At 38.3% G+C, this 22,082-nt stretch overlaps 1 protein-coding gene across 3 annotated transcripts; it reads right to left on the bottom strand.

Moving 5' to 3' along the window:
- Nucleotides 1-634: 634 nt before the first annotated feature.
- LOC6623802 (uncharacterized) lies at nt 635-20,394 on the bottom strand. Of its 3 annotated transcripts, none has more exons than XM_070208092.1 (3): nt 18,568-20,394; nt 2,259-2,495; nt 635-1,483 (listed from the first exon to the last, which is right to left on the bottom strand). In XM_070208092.1, the coding sequence occupies exons 1-3, from the start codon at nt 20,204-20,206 to the stop codon at nt 1,365-1,367; spliced, it is 1,995 nt and encodes a 664-aa protein (XP_070064193.1). In that variant the 5' UTR covers nt 20,207-20,394; the 3' UTR covers nt 635-1,364. The 3 variants fall into 3 exon arrangements, with proteins under 3 accessions (XP_070064193.1, XP_015031578.1, XP_070064194.1); XM_015176092.3 differs by having other exon boundaries at nt 2,259-2,432; XM_070208093.1 differs by lacking the exon at nt 2,259-2,495.
- Between the last annotated feature and the right edge of the window lie 1,688 nt (nt 20,395-22,082).

The raw sequence follows: 22,082 nt of genomic DNA, 5'->3' as shown, positions 1-22,082 counted from the left end.
AGTTTCGGTGTTAACGTATTCTAAGACATTGCTTGATTCAGGTTCGAAATTCTTGATCTTTTCTCTCTCTGTATGTAAGTATATATACATATTCGATACCACATAACATCCCGTGCCTGTTGTTTGAAGGCGTTAATAGGCGCTGCAATGCCAATAATTTGCAATTATACTTAATTGTAATTGTAATCGTTGTAGTATGGCACAACAACTTGTAATTGAGTGCGAGTTGTGTTCTTCTTCTTCTTTGCTGTGGCTGTTGTTAATAGGTTTCTTTTTGTTTTTTGTTTTTTATCTGCTTTTATTGAGAGTATTTGCTCATCGTGTGTGCCTGTGGGCATTATGTACATAACATTTCGTGTTGGCTTAAACAATCGTTTACTTGGTTAAACAAATGTTTTTCTTCTTAAATGTTGCCCATTATTCGGGCCTAATTGCTTATAGAGGCATAAATCTTTTGATATTTGCCAAACATAATTGTGTGTTAAAAATCTGTCAGTATTATTCAAGGGAACGTTAATAAAGCATTTGCAGACATACAAATTTTGCTTATTAAAATCCTTCTTTCTTTGCAATAAAATTTTGTTATATTTGTGCCTCTATATAGCATATTTCGAATGTCCTAAACTTTATTTAAAAACTATGTATCTTTTGTATTTGATTGTCGCATTAAAGGTATCGACTGTCAATTCAAATATAATGAAAAAATATTTAAATCTATTTAAACTAAATTCAAGTAAGACAAAACTTATTCTGATTTGCAACACAGTTTATAAGATAAAAAAAAGAAATCTTATTATTTTCTGATACAACCGATATCTACAATATGCCATCTTTTCACCATTATTGCAGACTTATTGAGAACAGCTTTAGTCAATATGATTAGATCAACGTAAGTACATACAAATATGGCCTGTGTAAATGGTGAAAATTGTGTTTTATATATTTTTTATATTTGTATATATGGAAGCACAAATTGTAAATCCATTTCGAGCTCTAATCGTTCAAATTCGATTGCTTACACTAAAAACTTGTCAAAAATGTATAGCTTAATAGTCTGTGTGTGTGTGCGTGTATGTGTGTGTGCCTGTTGACATATGTTGTTAAGTAAACTTAGTAAACTATCAAATATCGCAACTTAGCATTCGAATTCCATTTCTTATAACCTAAAAGCTTAGCAATTATGACAAATGTATTACACTATTTATTCCGTTTATTCACTTATTGCGGCTCCTTGGGAGCCGTATTAGGGGCGTGTGGGGGTGTGCGGGGAGCGCTTTGTGCTGCAGCTTAATATTAAGAAAAAATACTCAGTTCCAGTGTTCTCGATAGCTCCAGTGCTTCTCTGCATTCCTCTGCTCCTCCAGTCAGTACAATATGCCCGGATGTACAGCGCCGCTGCGCTGGAAGTAAACATTCGGATTGCTGCTCAATGTCGGCTCCAGCGTTGTATAAAGATTCGTTTCATCGGGTCGTATAAACATTCCTGTGGAATCGAGTCAATATACGCCAATGTTTGAAATTCATTAGTACTATAAGTGGGTCGCTGTTTAAATATTCAGTAATCATGACTTTTAGGTCATTCTTAAGCAATAATATTTTATTAAAACTTTTATATTTTATATTATTCAACCACATTTTAGGCCCATGTAGACAGTGCACAAATTGTTTATGTTATATTTAACAGAGTACATTTGCCGGAATCGCACGGACTGGACCACAATATCATATAGAACGCTTAAAAAATGATTGGTCAGAAGTCGGACTCGTGAGCGAATAATAATATTTGAACCAAACTCAATAATTACAATAGGGATTATTTTCTAGTCTAGTCACAAACTCATATCGAATGACTGAAATATAAACATTTGTAATATATATATGCATCTTCATGAAGTGCTCCTAATAAGACATTAAATATACATATATTTCATACGAATATCAATATGAAGAGCACCCTTGTCTGGATAGTTTCTTTCGGTTACAATATTCACTGCTAGGCAGCCTCCGCCTTCCTTCCTGGAACTGCTCAATCTGTGCTTACGACTCGGGCTGTCTACCATGAAAGAATGTCTTTTAGTCGCCCCGTGATAAAATAAAGCTGTTGTGTATGTCTACAAGGGTATTTCATCTTCGGCGAGCCGAAGATAGCCTTTCTTTCTTGATATTGGCTTTATTTAGCAAGCAATTTTCGTTGCAAGAAATCTTTACACACACTCAAATATTGACCTAAAACTAGAACTAAGCAGCTTTGTTATTACCTGGCGCATAACGCAGAGTTTTGGCCAACTGCGCCGCCTGTGTCATGGAGGTAAGCGAGTTACCCAGCTGTTTGAGGGTCAACGGTGTGGCCAGTTGTGTGGGCGGTGCGGGCGGTGGTGGTAGTGGTGGTGGTGCGGGTGGGTAATAACAGAACGGGTGCGCGCTCAAATGTGCTGGAAAATAGTGATACATACGTGTATAGCTCGGCGGTGCGGCGGTGACCAAAGCGACTCGATCTGCTGGCCCGGAACCCGTAGTTCGTGTGCAAGGGTTTTGTAGTATGTGTGTGTGTGTGTGTGTGGTGTGTGCGGTGTGTGTGAGCGCGCATATTTACCAAACCAAACCAAACCAAAATCAAACCCAGCCGTGACACACACACACAGCCATATGCATAAATACATATATGGAATAAATATATTTACAGTAATTATTTTGTTGAGCCATACATACAAAAAAAATAAATATATATATATATATATATAGTGACATATCCATAGTCGCACCCACCCTTTAACATATCTTAGCACATAAGCATAAGCACAATTATAAACATTTCTAATATTGTAAACAAAGAGCCTGGTGATAACATCGACATTGGTCAAGATCAAACTGTCCCCCTTTGGTAGACATAAACAATTCACCCTAAATATCACGCCACTGTCAATGTTCCCATCAGAGTACTATCCCACGCATAATTGCTGACGCAGCTCAAACTTCACTCAATTTTGACTCAAACTCTCTCAAAGCGAAGTTTGCTAAGCGACCGCAACAGTTAGATAAATCAGTTCATATTCGGGAAGCAAATCTGAATGTACTCAACAAAAGTAGCCGTTAAGTGAAAATAATAAATTGAAATATATTTTTTTATAGTAACCTAACGTGTAAAACTTAATTGGCGCAGCCGGTAGGATACGTCGGGAAAAATTAAAGATCGCTAAAGGATAATTAATTCCCAGATCTAACGCACAATCGCGACCGAAAGTGTTGTCGGAGTGTAATAAAAATTTTCTCGAATACGTATCCGCACAAGAACCTTCGGGTCACTAGTAGCTTAATAATATTGACCCTTTGGGCAATAAAGCTACTACAGTTAATAACGACTGGCTTTGCATATCGTTTGATCCCTGCAATACGTTATTACTGAGTCTTTTTAAGACACACACACAAAAAAAAAAAAACATTTAACCAATAATCCATCACAAACTTTAACCTAAAATAAAAGTGCAAAATCAAAGAACAATAAAGTTCAAACCTACAAACTCAAAACTATTCAAAAAAAAGTGTATTACACCAAGATGACAATGGAATTATCAGAACAACACCTCAACCAGGCCCTTTCACAACTTAGACAGGTGCCAAGCTTTGACGGATCAACGGATCAACTAAACGCCTTCATTAAAAGGATAGATTACATCCTACACCTGTATCCAACCCGAGATGTTAGACAACATAGCATCTTATACGGAGCCATCGAATTGCAAGTCACAGGAGATGCTCAGAGAATATCACAAAGGACAGCAGCCAACACTTGGCAGGAGCTGAGAAACGCATTGATTGAAGAATACAAAGTGCAGACACCATTTGAAGAACTCCTTCGACGCTTATACAACACGAATTACCAAGGAAACGTCCGTAAGTTCATCGAGGAGCTCGAGAATAAATCTTTTGTTATTTTAAATAAGTTAGCACTAGAAAATATACCTAGCAATACAACCCTTTATACAAATGCTATGAATAACACAATCAAAGATGTTATTACAAAAAAATTACCAGATAGGCTTTTCATGATGTTAGCCAGACACGACATTACGTCGACACAAAAACTAAAGCAAGTAGCTCAAAGAGAGGGATTATATGAAAATAGCGTTACTGAAAAACCTAAAAATAATAATGTTCAGGGAAATCCAAATAACAATCGTAGGAACATGGGAAATTATCAGCAAAATGCTAACCCAACCACCATTTCAAGTGGCTATTCCAACACGAATCAGAGTTATCACGCACAAAATAAACAGCATAATAAGTCCGAAGACAATCAGAAAGCTCACCACGAGTTCCAACAGAAATTAAGTCAAGGTAGATACCAAAATCCCTTAAACTACCAAAATCAGTCCCATTCACGCTTGAATGCACCAAACCCTCCGACTAAACGTCAAAGAGATAGTAACAGTGGGCAGATGAAAATGGATACATCCGAAAATTTTCATCAGCAAGCCTCGGAACAAACAGAAGAAATCCATTCATAAAATTGATTATGAATGACGAAGTTCTAAAATGTGTCATCGACACAGGTTCAACCATAAATCTAATGAAAACAAACCGCTTAAATTTTCCAGTTTACAACGAAACATTAAAGGTTCACACCATAAATGGTGTTATTGAATTAAAACAAAGTATACGATTAGGAGCAAGCAAAATTTGTCCGAGCAAACAAAAATTCTATATTCACGACTTCTCAGAGCATTATGATGTTCTGATTGGGAGAGAATACCTTGAGGCATGTCAAGCAAAAATAGACTATGCACAAGGATCCGTAACCTTAGGAGAATTTAACTTTTGTTTTAGATATAATGACGAAGAGGTCGAAGAGGACATGACCGCACAAGAGTGCCTTGATCCACCCTCAACAGAGGACAGACCATTTAACTTCGCTATTAATAATGAATTAATAGAAAACAATGAGTTTAGGCTAGAGCACCTAAACTCAGAAGAAAAAGAAAAAATAAAAAAAGTTTTACATGAATTTCGTGATATCCAGTACCATGAAGGTGACAATTTGACTTTCACTAGTACAATTAAACACAAAATTCTAACGAAACATGAGGACCCAATTTACAAGCGTCCATACAAATATCCTCAAATATACGATGAGGAAGTAAATAAACAAATAAGCGATATGATAAAACAAAATATCATACGTAAATCCAAATCCCCTTACTGCTCACCAGTAATAATCGTTCCAAAGAAAAACGATGCATCTGGAAAGCAAAAATTCCGGTTAGTCATAGATTACCGCAATCTCAATGAACTAACTATTAATGATAAATACCCTATCCCGATCATGGATGAAATATTAGACAAACTTGGAAAATGTCAATATTTCACAACCATTGATCTAGCCAAAGGCTTTCACCAAATCCAAATGGATCCTGGTTCAATACCCAAGACCGCATTTTCGACTAAACATGGCCATTACGAGTACACTCGCATGCCATTTGGTCTTAAGAATGCACCTGCAACGTTCCAACGTTGTATGAACAATCTCTTAGAAGATTTAATTTTTAAGGATTGTCTGGTCTACTTAGACGACATTATTATTTTTTCCACTTCATTGGAGGAACACATTTTGTCGCTACAAAAGGTATTTAAGAAGCTTAGAGAAGCTAACTTAAAACTACAGTTGGATAAATGCGAGTTTATGAGAAAAGAAACTGAATTTCTCGGTCACATCATCACAACTGAGGGTATAAAACCAAATCCCAACAAGATACAAGCAATTGTCAAATTCCCAATTCCAAAAACCCCAAAAGAAATTAAATCATTTCTAGGATTATGTGGTTTCTATAGGAAATTTATACCAAATTTCGCTAATATAGTAAAACCATTAACACTTAAATTAAAAAAGGGAGCAAAAATCAATATAAAAGACAGAGACTACGAGCTAGCGTTTGAAAAGCTAAAAGTACTCATAACATCCGACCCAATTTTAATATACCCTAACTTCGAAAAACCATTTTCATTAACTACAGACGCGAGTAATATGGCAATAGGGGCCGTCCTTTCGCAAGAGCATAAGCCTATATGCTATGCAAGTAGAACTCTCAACGAGCATGAGTTAAATTATTCAACGATTGAAAAAGAATTATTAGCAATCGTTTGGGCCACTAAATACTTTAGGTCCTATCTCTTTGGTCGACAATTTCAAATCCTTAGTGATCACAGACCACTCGTCTGGTTAAATAATATGAAAGAACCTAACATGAAATTACAAAGGTGGAAGATCAAGCTAAATGAGTTTGATTTCCAAATTAAATACGTCCCAGGAAAAGAAAATTATGTGGCAGATGCTCTGTCCAGAATTCAATTAAACGAAAACTTCTTAGGCGAAGATACAATTAGCACAAGAGCAACAATACATAGTGCTCAAGAAGACAACAGTAACCATTTACAAATCACAGAAAGACCACTTAATTATTATAATCGACAAATAGAATTTGAAAAAGGAACCGAGAACGAAACAAAAGTTACGAATTACTTTTACAAAACCAAATTCAAAAAGAAAAAGAAGACTAATCAAAGCAAATATAACAATTACAGGTCAACAACAGACAGCGATCAAAACATACAAGCACCAGCTTAAATTAATTATTATAATATTACTATCAATAACTGTAAACTATATAAATGCACAGAGTATTGAAATTAATCCTATCAAAGCCCATAACGGATATCTCATATTTAAAACAGGAACCATAGACATTCCGACAGATTACGAATTCCACTGTTTAACGGTTAATATAACAAAAACCGAAGAAACTTTTAACAATTTAATTGAACAAAGTAAAGAATTCAATAACCTTATACAAATCGAATACCTAGTAGAAAAATTAAACAGAGAAATAAACGGCTTAAAAATAGCCAAACGCAGCAAAAGAGGTTTAGTTAACATAGTAGGAACAGCATATAAATACTTATTTGGAACATTAGATCAAGAAGACAAAGCAGAAATTGAACAAAAAATAAGCAACTTAGCAGAAAACAGCGTTCAGGTTAACGAATTAAATTACATAATAGAAGCTATAAACAAAGGAATAGAAATCATGAACGAACTAGATCAAGAGAAACAAAAAGGAAAGAAATTAGATATCCTTATATTTAACTTACAACACTTTACAGAATATATAGAAGACATTGAGATGGGAATGCAGCTCACAAGATTAGGAATTTTTAACCCAAAATTACTAAAACATGACTATTTGTTGCATGTTAATTCTGAGAAATTGTTGAATACAAAAACTTCCACTTGGTTTAAATCAGATACAAACGAAATACTTATAATATCCCATATTCCTCGAGAAATAATAAAAAGCCCGGTATTCGAAATAATTCCATACCCGGATGAAAATAATAATATTTTGACAGAAATAGCTCATGAAAAATATTTTACCCAAGATAAAAAAGTTTATAGCAGAGAAACAAAAAAATTAATTAATAATGAATGTTTAACAGGAATTTTAAACCAAATAACATCAGAATGTAGTTATACTAAAATTTTGCAAAATTTTCAAATCAACTACATAGAACCAAATATAATTTTAACTTGGAATTTACCAAAAACTATATTAAACCATAATTGTATAAATAACGAAATAACAATAGAAGGAAACAATATAATAAAAATCTTTAATTGTTCATTGCAAATTAATGAAATTTCAATTTCAAACAATATGTTAGATTATACTCAAAGCATTTACGTAAGCAATGATGTTATAAAATTAGAACCACTTTCGTTTGTACAAACGAAACAAATTATAAATGCACATACAAAATTTAACAATGTATTCCAGATAATTACAATAACCATATTTGTAATCATATTAATAAGTTTAACACTGTATTTGACATATAAGTTCAAAAGCATACCTAAGAAATTAATTATAAAATATAAAAAACCCAAAGTAGAAGAAACACCTACAATAATAGGAGATATACCAATTGTAAAAGAAGAAAATGTTACACTATATCCAAACTTAAACACCTGAGGACAGGCACTTTTCTAATGGTTGGGGGAGTGACATATCCATAGTCGCACCCACCCTTTAACATATCTTAGCACATAAGCATAAGCACAATTATAAACATTTCTAATATTGTAAACAAAGAGCCTGGTGATAACATCGACATTGGTCAAGATCAAACTGTCCCCCTTTGGTAGACATAAACAATTCACCCTAAATATCACGCCACTGTCAATGTTCCCATCAGAGTACTATCCCACGCATAATTGCTGACGCAGCTCAAACTTCACTCAATTTTGACTCAAACTCTCTCAAAGCGAAGTTTGCTAAGCGACCGCAACAGTTAGATAAATCAGTTCATATTCGGGAAGCAAATCTGAATGTACTCAACAAAAGTAGCCGTTAAGTGAAAATAATAAATTGAAATATATTTTTTTATAGTAACCTAACGTGTAAAACTTAATTATATATATGTTTTTTTTTATTTTTACAATAAATGTAAATTTAATTAAATTTCAATATAGTAAAATACCGGAAACATAACCAAAAATGAGAAAACATTCAAAATGATTGATGAATAATATAATGCAAATTACAAAAACAACATAAAATGATTATGTAATGTTTGTTATGCGCGTGTATGTGTGTGTGTGTGAGCGTGACAAGAATTTTATATGCATGATGTTGACATATTCGGCGAAGGAGACCATTGGATTTTTATGTTGCAGCCGTTGCAATGATATGTTTTGATTATATTTTATTTTTTTTTTGTGTTTTGATGTTGATGATATTGTGATGGCGATGATGATCATGTTTGATGAGTTGACAAAAATATACGATAGAGAAAATGAATATATATAGAAAATCGTATATGCGAATTGAGTGCAAGGCAGCTTAGATCTAAGGCTTTAAAAACAAATAATAAAACTGTTCATATATCAAATTGATGTCACAATTTCTGCATCTGGCACACACTGCGGACGGCCCCAACCGCTGAACACTGACCCAACTGGCCCAAACATAACAACCCAATTTTCAAATTACTCTCTGCCATATTTCACACTTTTGCCTCTGCCAAAGCGCCGGCTAAACAGCAATTTACGAGCTTAATGATGTCAAATCTGTGCGCGAGTGGAGATAAAACCTTTAATGTCAATGGGCCAACATTATAACACCCTCAAGCCATAGAGAAAGTCGTGGAGTCGCTCGGTATGTTGTTAATGGTAGCTCGTTTATCGTATTGAGCAAAACCTTTAGCGTTTTCATAGGAATTTAAAGCTCGACTTTTGTTTATTACACTTTTGTGCTACAAGGTCATTAACAGCACATCGCTTTATTAGACTCTTTGATAAATCCATTTATAGTTCACATAAGCATATAATCAGAGTTCCTAAATTTCGGTAGACCAAAAATCAACCGAACCGATTTAAAACACTTTCGCTGGAAAGGAAGGGTCTACCCTATACTTTAAAAACATTGTTTATAACCTAAAAAATAAAATCTAAAACATTTATTTAACCATTTGAATAAGATACTATTCTTCAACATAGATTAAATTTATTTTGCATATCATATAAAAGCCTTGCAATATTTACAGAACAACGGGAAAAATATAAAAAATACTAAATTGTTCATTAAAAAGTATATGCAAGGATATAGAAAATAGCTTCACACATCGTATATTAAAGCAGAGAGTTGGTTTGAGCCATGAATCGAACCCTCGGATCAACTTCTTTATTTGATCTGAGTATAATTTCAAAATAATATCTTTTATTCATTTTCATTATTGCCATCATTATAATTATTTTGAAAAGCGAACATAAAATGCTTACAGTTACTCAAGTAAGTCGCCTCTTTCTTTACCACACTCTAATTTGTGTTCAGTCCCTTGTTTCAAATTTCATACATTTTTAATTCATTGATTTAATTTAATTTCATACACTTCATTTAATTCAATTTTATTATTATATTAGAAGTTACAACTCCATCAATTTTGTCACCTAATTCTTTTGTTATGTTCATTAGCGACAACATGCTACATATATTATTATATTATATTATTTATTCATATGTATCAGAAGGTTTGCCCAAGTCTTATGTTTCAGTTCTGTCTTTACTAACTTAAATCTTATCATTATAGACTGCAAATATATACGTCTAAATAATTAGTGAGAAACTTTACATGCAAAGCCAAACAAATATGAGCCAATCAACAATAAGCGCCTGGCTAACCTAAACCAGAGGCAACTTGAAAGCTGTCGCTGCCCGATTTTTCAGCCATGCTTATAAATTATGATTATTATATTTTCAACAGCTTGCAAGCCAAAGTAAGAAAATGGCACACAAACACAAACACATTTGCACACGCACACATAAGGTATACACAGTAAACTATGTTAATGACATAAAAACCGAACAAAAATAACAGAGGCTGAGATAAAAACTTTGACTCTGGAATTGCTAAGCTAGGCACTGGGACCGGGACGGCGACTGCGGCTGGGGCCGGGGTCGAGGCTGAGGCTCACTGCTGAACTCTTGACAGTGTTAAATGCAGCAGTTACACACATGCGCCATCTATCTGACTGGCTGGCTTTTCTTTGGCTTTGTTATTTTTTGCTGCTGCAAAGAGTAAGCCCCTCCATTCCCGAACCATTCTTCTTCATGCTCTTAGTTTTCTAATTAACTTAGAACAAATACTGCAATTAAGCTCGCTTGTTTCTGCTGGCTGCCCTGGCGGCGCACGAGCTGTGAATCTGGAATTATGTGTCAGAAAATGAAAATACATGTGTATATGCGACTGTGTATGGGTGTGCATATGTGTATGTGTATGTTTGCATGCACATTTGCAAACTAGTTTGTAACTGCGGCTGCTGCTGCTGCTGCTGTTTTGCCGCCAGCTGAAGCGGCAAATTTGGCTTAATTCTTAGAGCACGGCCACTGCCACGGAGGCTGCTGCCTGATTCCATTTACAGCCCGGTAAATAAGATTTCTACTTACTTACTTCGCACTAAGCGCAGTTGCTGCTTGTGCTAAAATGTCTGTCAGCTCACTTTACAATTATGAATTATGCTCGCTGGCATAAAATACGCCACTTTGTGGCTGCTGCTGCCACTAGCCATAGCTGTCTATTCTGACCGGTAAGAAACAGAAAACAAAAAGAAAATAAACCAAAAACAAAAACAACAACAAAATAAGCGGCTAATTAAGTGCAAATATGTATGACCAGGCTCAACTGCGCTGCTGCTGCTCTTCGTGCGTGTTCCGCAGCGCATTCGTGTTGGTGCATTCGCGCTTACATGTGTGGGCGTAAAGTCACAGTTTGCTAGCGATGACAGTGACTGCCAGTGATAGTGACTGCTATTTAGTTGAATTCATTTAAAGATATTATTAAATAGGCTGTTGTGTTAAAAAAGAGATTTATGGAATGTAGGGATTCGGTCAGGACGAGATCTTTTAAGACCTCAAGTATATTTTAATGCCACAAATAATGAAAATTGTTAGTTTTTAATTCTATTATATTTATTATTATTCAATCTTTAATTTGATTGAATTGTATTTTTATATGAAAGCATTTATATTTGTTTTAGTGTAGTGTAATAAATTATGTTTAATGCTTTCCATTATTATATTGTTTTTGGCCAAATGAAGAAAAACATAACATATTTATAAATAGAATATGTGCAGCTGCTCTTAAATTTAAATAAATAAATGTTCAAGCTATATCAAATATATTTAAATCTATCCCAATATTTTATTTGGAGAGCACTAAGATTTTTCCTTTCACCTTGACCATGAAAATCACATAATTGCTCATCTCTATTGACAGTCAGCTAACCGCCTAAGATTTCCACGTTTTGCATTTTGCAGTTGTCGTTTACGGGAAGTTCTCGAATCTAACCGCCTTCCTCACTCACTCTCTATCACCCCCCCCCCCCTACCCTCCCACCAAACAATTTTTCCCTTTCTCGCTCTCTCCAAAAGCTAGCGCTGGCAACAAGTTAAAGGTAAACCAACTGCCGCACGTTGACTGATTGCTACGTGCAGATTGTCATTGTTCGCGTTTGTTGTTGCTGATGTTTTTGTTGTTGTTGTTGTCGTTGTTCTATCCGTATTGCAAACTATTCTTATTGTTGTTGTTTGTTTCTACATACTTTGCAGACTTGAGTAATTTCCTTGGCGAGCGTGGAGTTTTTCCTTATTGGCTCCGGCTCTAACTTCAACTACAGCTCAGGGGTCTGTTGTTTGAGCTCTGGGGTCTCGGGTCTGGGGCTTGTACAGTGGGTTCTACTATGCCCATGCCTGTGTCTATGTCTATGTGTGTGCTGCGAGAGTGAGTTGCCAGATGTTGTGATATCACGAAGCAGCATTATAACTAATTGGCCACGTTCGTTGGGAGCTCTCTGTGTAGAGTTCATTGTCATGAACGTTGGCTGCTCGCTCGTCTCGCTCTAGGCGGAAGAAAAGCATTTTTCACATGCCCACAATGCATTGCAATTTGCATATTTTGGGCAAGGGCGTATGACCTTCAAATTGCTACAATTCAATTTGCATTATATGCGTGTTGCACTAACCGCGAAGAAAAGACAGACATACCAGGTACCAATCAAGCAACCAGCGCCTGCCTGATACCGTACGCAGTCGCCAGCGTCTTGGCCAATTTAGCGTAATAATTGAACGTATGCAGTTGGCATGGCTCATTGGCAGTGGCTGCTGCTGCTGCTGCTCCACTCGCTTGGCTAACTGCTCTTGGCTGGCTGGCTACTTCAATCGCTTGGCTTTTCCGCTTTCGGTTTCATTGCAACAATTCGGAACTGGTTATCGATTACGTTTACATCGTCGTCCAAGTCGAAGTCGCGCAGTCGTTGCGAGCAGCGGCTGCGGCTCTGACTCTGGTTGTGGCAGTGGCTGCTACTTCTAGGCAAAAATTAAATATCATCCAGCCAGAGGTTCAGGCTGAGCAACGACTTCGACTTTGAGTGGGGCGCTGTTATTGCTGTTATTGCAAAACCGCTATAATTTTGTGGTAATATACAGCGACGCTCGTTTCAAGCACGTGCTGCAGCGTTTACCCGACTCATATATTAAGTTACGAACACACACATTCACACACACACAGAGACAGGCTTCAGATACTCAGTAACACGTACTTCACAGATTTGTACGTTACGCCATAGTCATCGTCAGTTCTTTGCGGTCCATTTTCTGTTCGGCTTCAATTTGATTTTTGATTTTCAATTTCAAGTTCGTTGCCTAAGTCTTTTGTTTCGTGTGCTTTGAAGAGGGCTTAGAACAATTGAGGCTAATCGATTTTTTTTTTTGCTGTTTTTTGACAGCTGATGCTGGTCAAATCAATTCAATGAGCCACTCGAAACGTTGAAGCAAGCTTTTTAGTGTATTAAATTGAAGAATTGGACAATAAGAAGACATTTAAGAAAATGTATTCTTTGCATAGTTTATATACAAACAGAATCTGTATAAATTTAAAAGCAAAGTAAGCCCATGTACTCATAGTGTCATTTCTATTTTACTATCTATCAAGAGCTATCTTTGATGTGTTTTTATCCGTCGATAATAAATAATTTCAAGTTTCGCTTAACACACAGGTAAATATTTGGTGTAGTTCTTAAGCGAATTTGAGAATGCCTTCTAACAATCCACGTCTAAGAAGATAATTAATTATATGTCTACAACTATAAGAAAGCCAGCCGAAGGTCAAAAAAGTTTGTTAATGCTGCCGATTTTATTACACGATCAGAAGAAATCTTTCACAAGCAGCGTAAAATAAATTCGATAGAAAACTTGTTTTTGTTTTTGTTTTGAGAGAACAGATCGTCTTTAGAGCTATGGCATCCAAAGTAAAAGGTAAATTTTGATAATATTTCGCTTTATTATGACAATCTAGTTCAATCTATGCCAAATAACAAAATGATTTTGTTTACAATGCAGCTAACAGTTGAAATCGTTGACAATATTTTCTGAATGCTTTCAATTTGTTTAACAAAAGACTTTTGGCAATAAGCTTAATATTTTTTTTGCTCTATTCTAGGTTAAGAAGATTCGATTCTAAATAGGTTTGCGAAATATGCTAATTATAAAAGAACTTTCTTTCCATGCATCTCGAGCATTTTTGCTGTGCTACAAAAATCATTGAAAAATTAAACAGACAAGTGTTAAACTCTCAAAGTCAAAGGCACAGTTAAATCGGCATGTCATAATGGCCTCCTCTGGCGACTTAGTTATAAGTATCGATATATCCCAAAGATAAACTTGCGAACAAGCCAAAAACTTCCGCACAGCTCTCCAAGCTGTGTTAACCTTCCAAGGTAGGTACCCAAGTTGACAACAACACAAATCAGTGAATTAGCTTTGTTGTTGTTGTTGTTATTATTTCTGTTATTGTTGTTATTGTTATTGTTGTCGCTCCACCATTGGCATGAATGATTGATTTTATGTATGTAGCCGCCTGGCATAAAGTCACTCAATAAAATTACGAAAAAATGCGTCGTCGCATAGAACAAAGGCAACGGCAGATGCATTCATCTCTACCTTACTGACCAAGTGGCCATCGTCAGTTCAAGTGCTTGACGACGACGAAGAGGACGACACATCATTGAAAAAACAACAAGCAACAGCAGAAAAAAGCAAAAATGATTTCATCATGCAACAGCGGCGGAAGTACCTAAATAATGGGCTGTTTCATTAAGTACTTAAGTCAAGTTAGGGCCAAGACCTAGACAAAATATCAACTACAATTTTGATCAAATTTGCTGATTTTATTTTATTGAAAATGGTTTTTATTTAAGGGCAAGCATTGAATAGGGCAAATGGGAAGGGGGCGAACGAGATGTTGCCTTAATTTATAGTTGATTATTAAAATTAGCATTTTTACTTCTGGTAGAACTGGTATAAAAATTATGTTTTCTTGCAACGTTTTTCTTTTTATAGCAAGCCCACATAGCTGCCGAACCTCCCTCTGAATATCTATTTTTGTGACTACGCCTGTCAACGCTTCGTTTGCTCAGTTGCTCCCTGTTGCTGCTGCTGCTGCTGCTGCAGTTGCTGCTGTTGTTGTCGTCATCATCATCATCATCGTTGTCGTGTTGGCCAGGTTGCTGGTGTTGTAGTTGTTACAACAATGCGACTTCAATTAAAGCGAGCAACCTTGAACTCTTTTCAAGCGGTTTATGCGCGTTCAATCAACGGCAACCGCCGCTGCTCATATCGGCTATATCGCGAGTCAGCAGCAGCTTGCCGATCCTTGGCCATGTTGGCGACGCGTCGCTACAATAATAACAAACAGCAAGCAGCAAACAACAACAACAGCAACATCCCGACCAGTGAGCTCTGCCAAGTTAAAAGCGAAGCTGTAGCTGTAGCTGAAGCTGAAGCTGTCAATCTGTGTTCCTCGTCTTTTGCCTGTACCTTGGCAATCATCAAGCGCGGCCTCTGCTCCGACCACGGCTCCGGGTTTGGCTCATTCCTTGGCGTCAACGCCGTTAGCTGTCGTTTAGTTTATTGTTGCAAATTGCTCAGTGAATTATGTGCCGAACTGCTTACTGGGAACGACCACACACACACACACACATACACGTCTGTATATATACATATGTGTATATTGGTTTATTATGAGACAGGGTTTGACAGGAAATTTGATATTGTGGGTTTATTAGAAACCATTTTACTGTGGGCTCTGCCTTCCCTGTACGAACGGTTCATTTGCTGGCTTAACGCTAATTTTCGATTTCAATTTAATTTGCTGAATCTTTGCTGAAGAAAGAGCACGAAAACTGAGAAGTGGTATTATAATTCAAACGAAAAAAAATAAAAATTAAAAGCACATTTATCAGTGCAACATGCCACACAACAATTCGACTTCGCATTAATTTCAATAGAGGTAAATGTCAATATAGTATAGAATTGTTTGTGCAAATGTGTTTCTTTCAAGTTTGTCAAGTCTATTGTTAGCCTAGGCGCTGTTTTATTTCTGTTGATTTTTTTGCTTTTCATTTGCTTTAGCTGCCCACGTAGAGCTACAGTTTTTATTTTTATTTTCATGTTACATTTTTGCCCTTAATCAAGCAAAAAACCCTTTTGCGTGTACCTGGCTCACTTCACTCAACGCGACTTGGCTTGGCTCAAATCACAGCTACAACCCACACACACATGCCTCAGTCCGGACCTGGGACGGGACGGGCCCGATAATGTCAGCTCAGCTCAGATCAGCACTCTGGCTGCTCCGGTTGCTTGTTAAGCCCTGTGCCAACTTTGATTTTAAGCTCTGTGTCTCCAGACATTTGTCTCTGGCTTTTTTTGTCATATTCGTTGTTGTTGTTTTTGTTGTTGTTACCCTCAAATGCACTTTCAATTGCAGACAGTTTGACGTATATATGTAGCTAGCAAGAGTACTATATCTTTCATTTATCTATCTATATACGTACCTACCTATATTTTGTCGGTATATGTCGGTCTGTCTGTCTGTCTGTCTGCGCGTCTGTGTCTTTTGTGGCTGTTTTGCTTTCTTTATGCACCGATAGCTAAGACCAAGACGAAGACCAAGACGCAGAGTGAGGCTGCCCACAGGCACTTGGCGTGAGACGAAGCGTTTCAGCTGTGGGCTGTGCGGCTCGAGCTCCAGCTCCAGCTCTAGCTCTGGCTCTAGCTCTGCCAGTTGTATCGGTTATATTTGCTTTCATGCGTGGCAAGAGCCTCAATCTAACACATGCACACACACGAACACATACAAAGAGTCGTCGTCAAGTAGCTGCCATGTAAAACGCTTCCTACTTAAGCCCAGCGGCGCATTGTTATAATTCGGTAAATTATTGCAACATTCATACCCTAACCTAGAGAATTGTAATGGAAGTGGCTTGTAAGACCGAGGACTATGCATGTTTAGTGAAGAAATTTAATAACTTTACGGTTATTTGATATTACGACATGCTAACTTCGGTTTGAATTGAAATTTTAAATTCTTATTTATTAAATATTAAATTGGTCAATTGCTAAATTGCTCAAGTGGCCAATAAATTGTACCGCTTAAAAGAGCATCTGAGCTTCGTCTTTGTTTAATGTTTCAGCTTTCGTTTGGCTTTAAAAAATGTTGTTTTTTGATTTGATGTAATCACAAATTTTATGCATTTTCATTAATTAAATTACGTAAATTGTGAAATGTTTATTACATGTTTCTGACACGCACATCTATTGACCGCCCCTATTTACACTTCTTCCAAATGTTTTTGCTTTCATTAGAAAGCCCACATAAAAGCCTTTTTTATTTGCCCTGTTCTGTTGTGATATTTGTTTAGAAAAGCTATAACAAAAATTTTAGCAAATTTATATTTTTGGTTTTGTTTAACTTGATTTATAAATCGCTAAATAGCATGTCAAATGTTGGTCCCATTTCGCTGTGTGACATTCGCCATTTGCTGGCGGTTGTGACCGTTTTCTATAATTTAACAATGACATTTAACACCTTTTAATAGCCCGATGTGAAATCTAATAAATATAGTCTTGCTGATGTCTTTATAAGAAAAACAACAATAACGACGGAGCAGTTATCAAAAATGATTAAGAAAGCAGCAGCAGTAGCCGCAACTAAATCAAAAGACTTAGGCAACGAACCTGCGCGACGTTCTCACCAGACGAAAATGAAAGCTGGCAGGCGAGCAAAGAGGCAAATGGACAAATGAACACACAGATAGTCAGGCAGATAGATTGTCTGACGAACAGACTGGCTGTCGGACTGACCGACTGTCAGATAGACAAATGGATAGCTTCATGTATGCTCTTTTTACACTCGACTTACACGACGACTTTTGAGAAAATTAATATGCCAAACAATTACAAGGCAAGGTAAAAACAATTTTAAGCCCAGTTAATGTCGCTGCACAGTGGATGCAGAAAAATATAAATTGGGGAAAATATTTTAAGATATTATTTCTTAAAATTAAATTTGGAGAAAAAAAATTTGCTTAATCAATTACAACGCCTGGTAAAGTGTTTTAGAATTTACATATTTTGATAAAGTAATTAACTTGAAGTAAAGCAACGAAGTTTGCGAATACTGAGGCGACTATTTTATAAATTGGTTTCGAAAACCGATAAATTAACTTAAAATAAAAATTAATTTAGATCATGTTCCTGCTATGTATCTGCTGTGGTTCGAGTAAAAAATATGGGAAATGAATATCTTTTATTGTTTTCGTACATTAAATTTTGATCCACTGTGCTGTGTGTTGGCTACCGTTTAGAGTTTAGCTATGAAAGTTAAGACTTTTGCTTTTCTTCGGTTTTTGTTTTTAGAAAGAGGCGAGCGTACAGATAATCAGCAGTTCAAGAGTTCGCCCCTAGGCGCACGCCCCACCCTCCTTGCTCGACATGTGTGGCAAGAAAAGAAAGTTATTACAAAATGTACAGAAACTGACAGCTGACAAGGGCCAAATCCAGAGCCAGAGCCAGTGCCAGAGTCAAGGGACACCCTGCAGCTTGGGTTGGGCCTCAAATGTGATGCGTTGCAGACAATTGTGACAATATTGAAGTGGAATGATCTTAGATCTATACAAAAACTTACCTCCGCCATTGTTGGCACTGGAGCAGTGCTTCGAGCTGAGTCCCTGGCCCGTATTCGTTGCGGAATTGGGCAAGCCACAGCCGCTCATAACGCCATATTTGATGGGCTTGAAGTGAAAGAAGGATGGCGAATAACCGGAACCGGCACGGCTCAGCGAACTGAACTGCTCCTCACGATCCTCAACGTAGAGTCCCTCCTTACCCATGGCTGCCAGCTGCCTGCCCTTGGGCATAAACATGACCAGGAAAACGGTGGCCGAGGTCGCCACCAATCCAAATGCAATGCAAGCATCTTTATGCCGCTCAGCAACCGCCAAGCCGCACAGCATCCAGCCCAGCCAGATGGGAATGGCGCCACCGATGGCCAACCCAATGTATGTCGCCTCCCGATAGTTGTCCCGTATGCCGCGCGATTTGATCGCCAGCACCGCAATGAACACAATGAGGAACACAATGTAGATCAATGAAAAGAGCAGCTCCGAGAATTGCGTCTTGCATAACGGTATCAGAACGGTGCTCACTGCCGCAATTCTCGTGTAAATCTCTGGCGTGCCGTCCAGCGTTGTGTAGGACGTCGGGTAGAAAAGCGCCGAGTAGTTTGTCTGTGAGGCAACTGTGGTGGATAGAAAACCGCTGCCCATCACCGGCACACTGGTCGTGTAAATCTCTGGTGGCTGTGTCAGCAGCCACTGCGCACCGATGGCCACCTGGATGAGCAGCGCGAAGAGCAGCAATAGGCCTTGGTACGGTGCTGGCAAATAGACGCCGCCATTGAGGCTGATCAGGAACACGCACTTGACGAGCAATGCAGCAAATACCAAAGCGTAGGCCACGCCTACGCCAAAGCGTATGGCGCCACAGCTGAGCAGCGTGGGCTGTGCCGTGATAACGGCGCCCAATCCGGCACAGGCAAACAAGCCCAGCAGCAGCATTTGACCCAGAAACAGATGGCGGCGGGATGGTGAGGTGCGCCATGCTTTGAACAGCACAAAGATCTCAAAGGCGCCCATCATGAGCATGGTGAGGCTGGCCAGCACCAGGACAGGCACCACCCAAACCTCCTTGCGGAGGCCCGCAAATGGCAGCTGGGTGGTGGACACAATGCTGGGCGGTGTTGCACTGCCGCCCTGTGTGGCACGCGGCGTGTTGGCAGCCCGTGCACGGGCGCCCTGACTGCGCGTGGGCGTGGCTGCAGTGGTGGTGCTGCTGCTACTGCTGCCATTGCGGTTGCTACTGCTGCTGGTGCTTGACCTGAGCGTGGGCACCACAAAGAACTCAGTGGACATTTCCAGGCGCGCTGCGCTCGATATGTTGCCCTCCGGCACATTGAGATCCTCGCGACGCAGCAGCTGTTTAGCAGCACGCCGTGGCGCAGGGGTCGTAGTCGTGCTGGTGGTAGTGGTGCTGGTTGTTGTGCTGTTGGCCTTGAGCAGCTGATATGCATTGCGTTCCCGCTCCTGTGTGGAACTGGCGCTGACGCTTGTCACCAGACGAACGCGTCGCCAAATGTTGTTGTTATTGTTGTTGTTTGTATTTGGGTTTCGGGCAGCTGGCGTCGCCGTGATGAACTGCAGGATGAGCAGAAGCAGCAGCAGCCTGCTGGCCTCGATCCTGCAACTGGCCGGCGCACAATTGGCCATTGGATCGAAGACGCGTTGCCCGTTACGTGCCAACTCAAATGCTGCACATGCTCGCGCACACACACATACACACGCACACTGGCACAGTCTCACACTCGCGATTGGTTTGTCGTTCTCGTACGTTATTTGTCTTTCGTTATATTCGACTTGGTCTTTAACGCGCTCACACGTCCGCTCGCCAGGCCCAACCAACATCGACTGCTAACTTGGCCCGCTCTGCAAGTTCGGCTTTGGTCTGGGGGCCCGGTTGAGAAGACTTGAGACCTTTGAGCCATGTTTGAAGCTGCTTGCAACTCATACAAATACTTTGGTTTGTTCGACTCGGCAGTGTACTGCTCTGCTCAGCTCTGGTCTGGCCCGGTCTGCTACGCTTTGTCTGTCTGGCAGCGAATTGGAGCTTGTTATAGAGAACACTTTCATTCGTTCTGCATATGTGAATAGGTTTGGCTGGAAAGTGCTATTAGCCGCAGTCAGCCACATTTACTGCGCCAAAATGGGCGCCCAACAAAAGGCGAGCAGACAAAGGCGGATTGTAAATCAAAAGCCTGCTAATGATATATCGATATAGTGCGCTCAGCAGCGGCCGCAGATTCTGATCTTCAGGTTTTATTGTTTCGAAACACCGTTATAGAGCGATCGAGCTTACACTTGCAAATCTATTATTTTCCACTCCAGAGTGTTTGGAAATTTAAATAAAAATGGCAAATTTAAAAATTGTTTACAAGAGAAGCGGAAGTTTGAAAGCAGCTAACGAAACACATAGAAGAATAAGACGAAACGCATAGAAAAATAATTTAAGAAATGTCAACCCACCAAGCTACTTACATTTTTCTTATAGAAATACAGAATTTTTTTTTCCAATTATATTACAATATGTAAGTGAATTTTTTTTTATGTTGAGCGCACATCTCTTAATCACTCAATGCTTATTTGTAGTTATAAAATGGAAATTTGAAAGCTAACTTTAAATTTGAATCCAAGATTTATAATATTTATAATGCCTCTTTATTTATAAAATTTAACTTGCTTTTTTCTAATAGAATTTCTTTCTAAGTGTAAGCACGGCTTCAGTGGGCAAACTGTCCGTTGGTCATTGGTCATCCAAATCCGTATCCATTTCCATCCATATTTGGCACAGCGCACATCGAGCCATTAGCCGCAGCAAATGTTATGTAGATCGTGTCGAGTCGGTTCGCTCTGTTGGCGGCAACTTGCGGGGGGCGTAGGGGCTGTCCCGCAAACGGTATCGTTAGTAGAGATCTGTCTGAAACAGCGTCTGACAGTCCGCCAAGTTCTCCATTATTGACGTAAAGGCAGGTAAATAACCTTTCGGTATGCCCCAACACTTTTGTCCCGTCACATAAACGAAGGTGTAGTCCACAAGCAGTCCGCATCAGTCTTTTTAGAGTGTACTATGACGGATTGTCAGAGGGAGCTGTCAGCTACTGCCAGCAATTTTGACTCGCATTCTCAATCTTTAAGTTCTAATATCTCGAGATCTTTCACATTCATATTGTATGAGTAAAGTTTGAATGGATATCTGTGATAAGTGCTGGTAGTTTCATGATCTTATAGGAATTAATATACTAGTAGCATGCATTATCAAGCATTACCCGGGCAGTTTATTTTCTTCTAAATTTTAACATTACTCTTCCCGCCATTTCCTACTTCTGAGAAATGTGATATTATTATAATTAAAATTGAAAATTAACTTAAAGCCTTATAGAACTGTTTTCCGCAATTTTTCCACAGTTTTCCAGTTGCCACAGTCATGATAAAGATAATTAGTCGGATTAATTTATAATCATTGGGATAAAGTAAAGAATAACTTAAGTTCAGCTAACGTGCATTGAAATGTAAGATGAAAATAATTAAG

This window comes from Drosophila virilis, chromosome 3, assembly GCF_030788295.1.
Source record: "Drosophila virilis strain 15010-1051.87 chromosome 3, Dvir_AGI_RSII-ME, whole genome shotgun sequence".
NCBI classification, from domain to species: Eukaryota; Metazoa; Arthropoda; class Insecta; order Diptera; family Drosophilidae; genus Drosophila; species Drosophila virilis.
The sequence above is the reverse complement of the archived record's forward strand: the minus strand, read 5'-3'. Positions and strand labels throughout refer to the sequence as shown.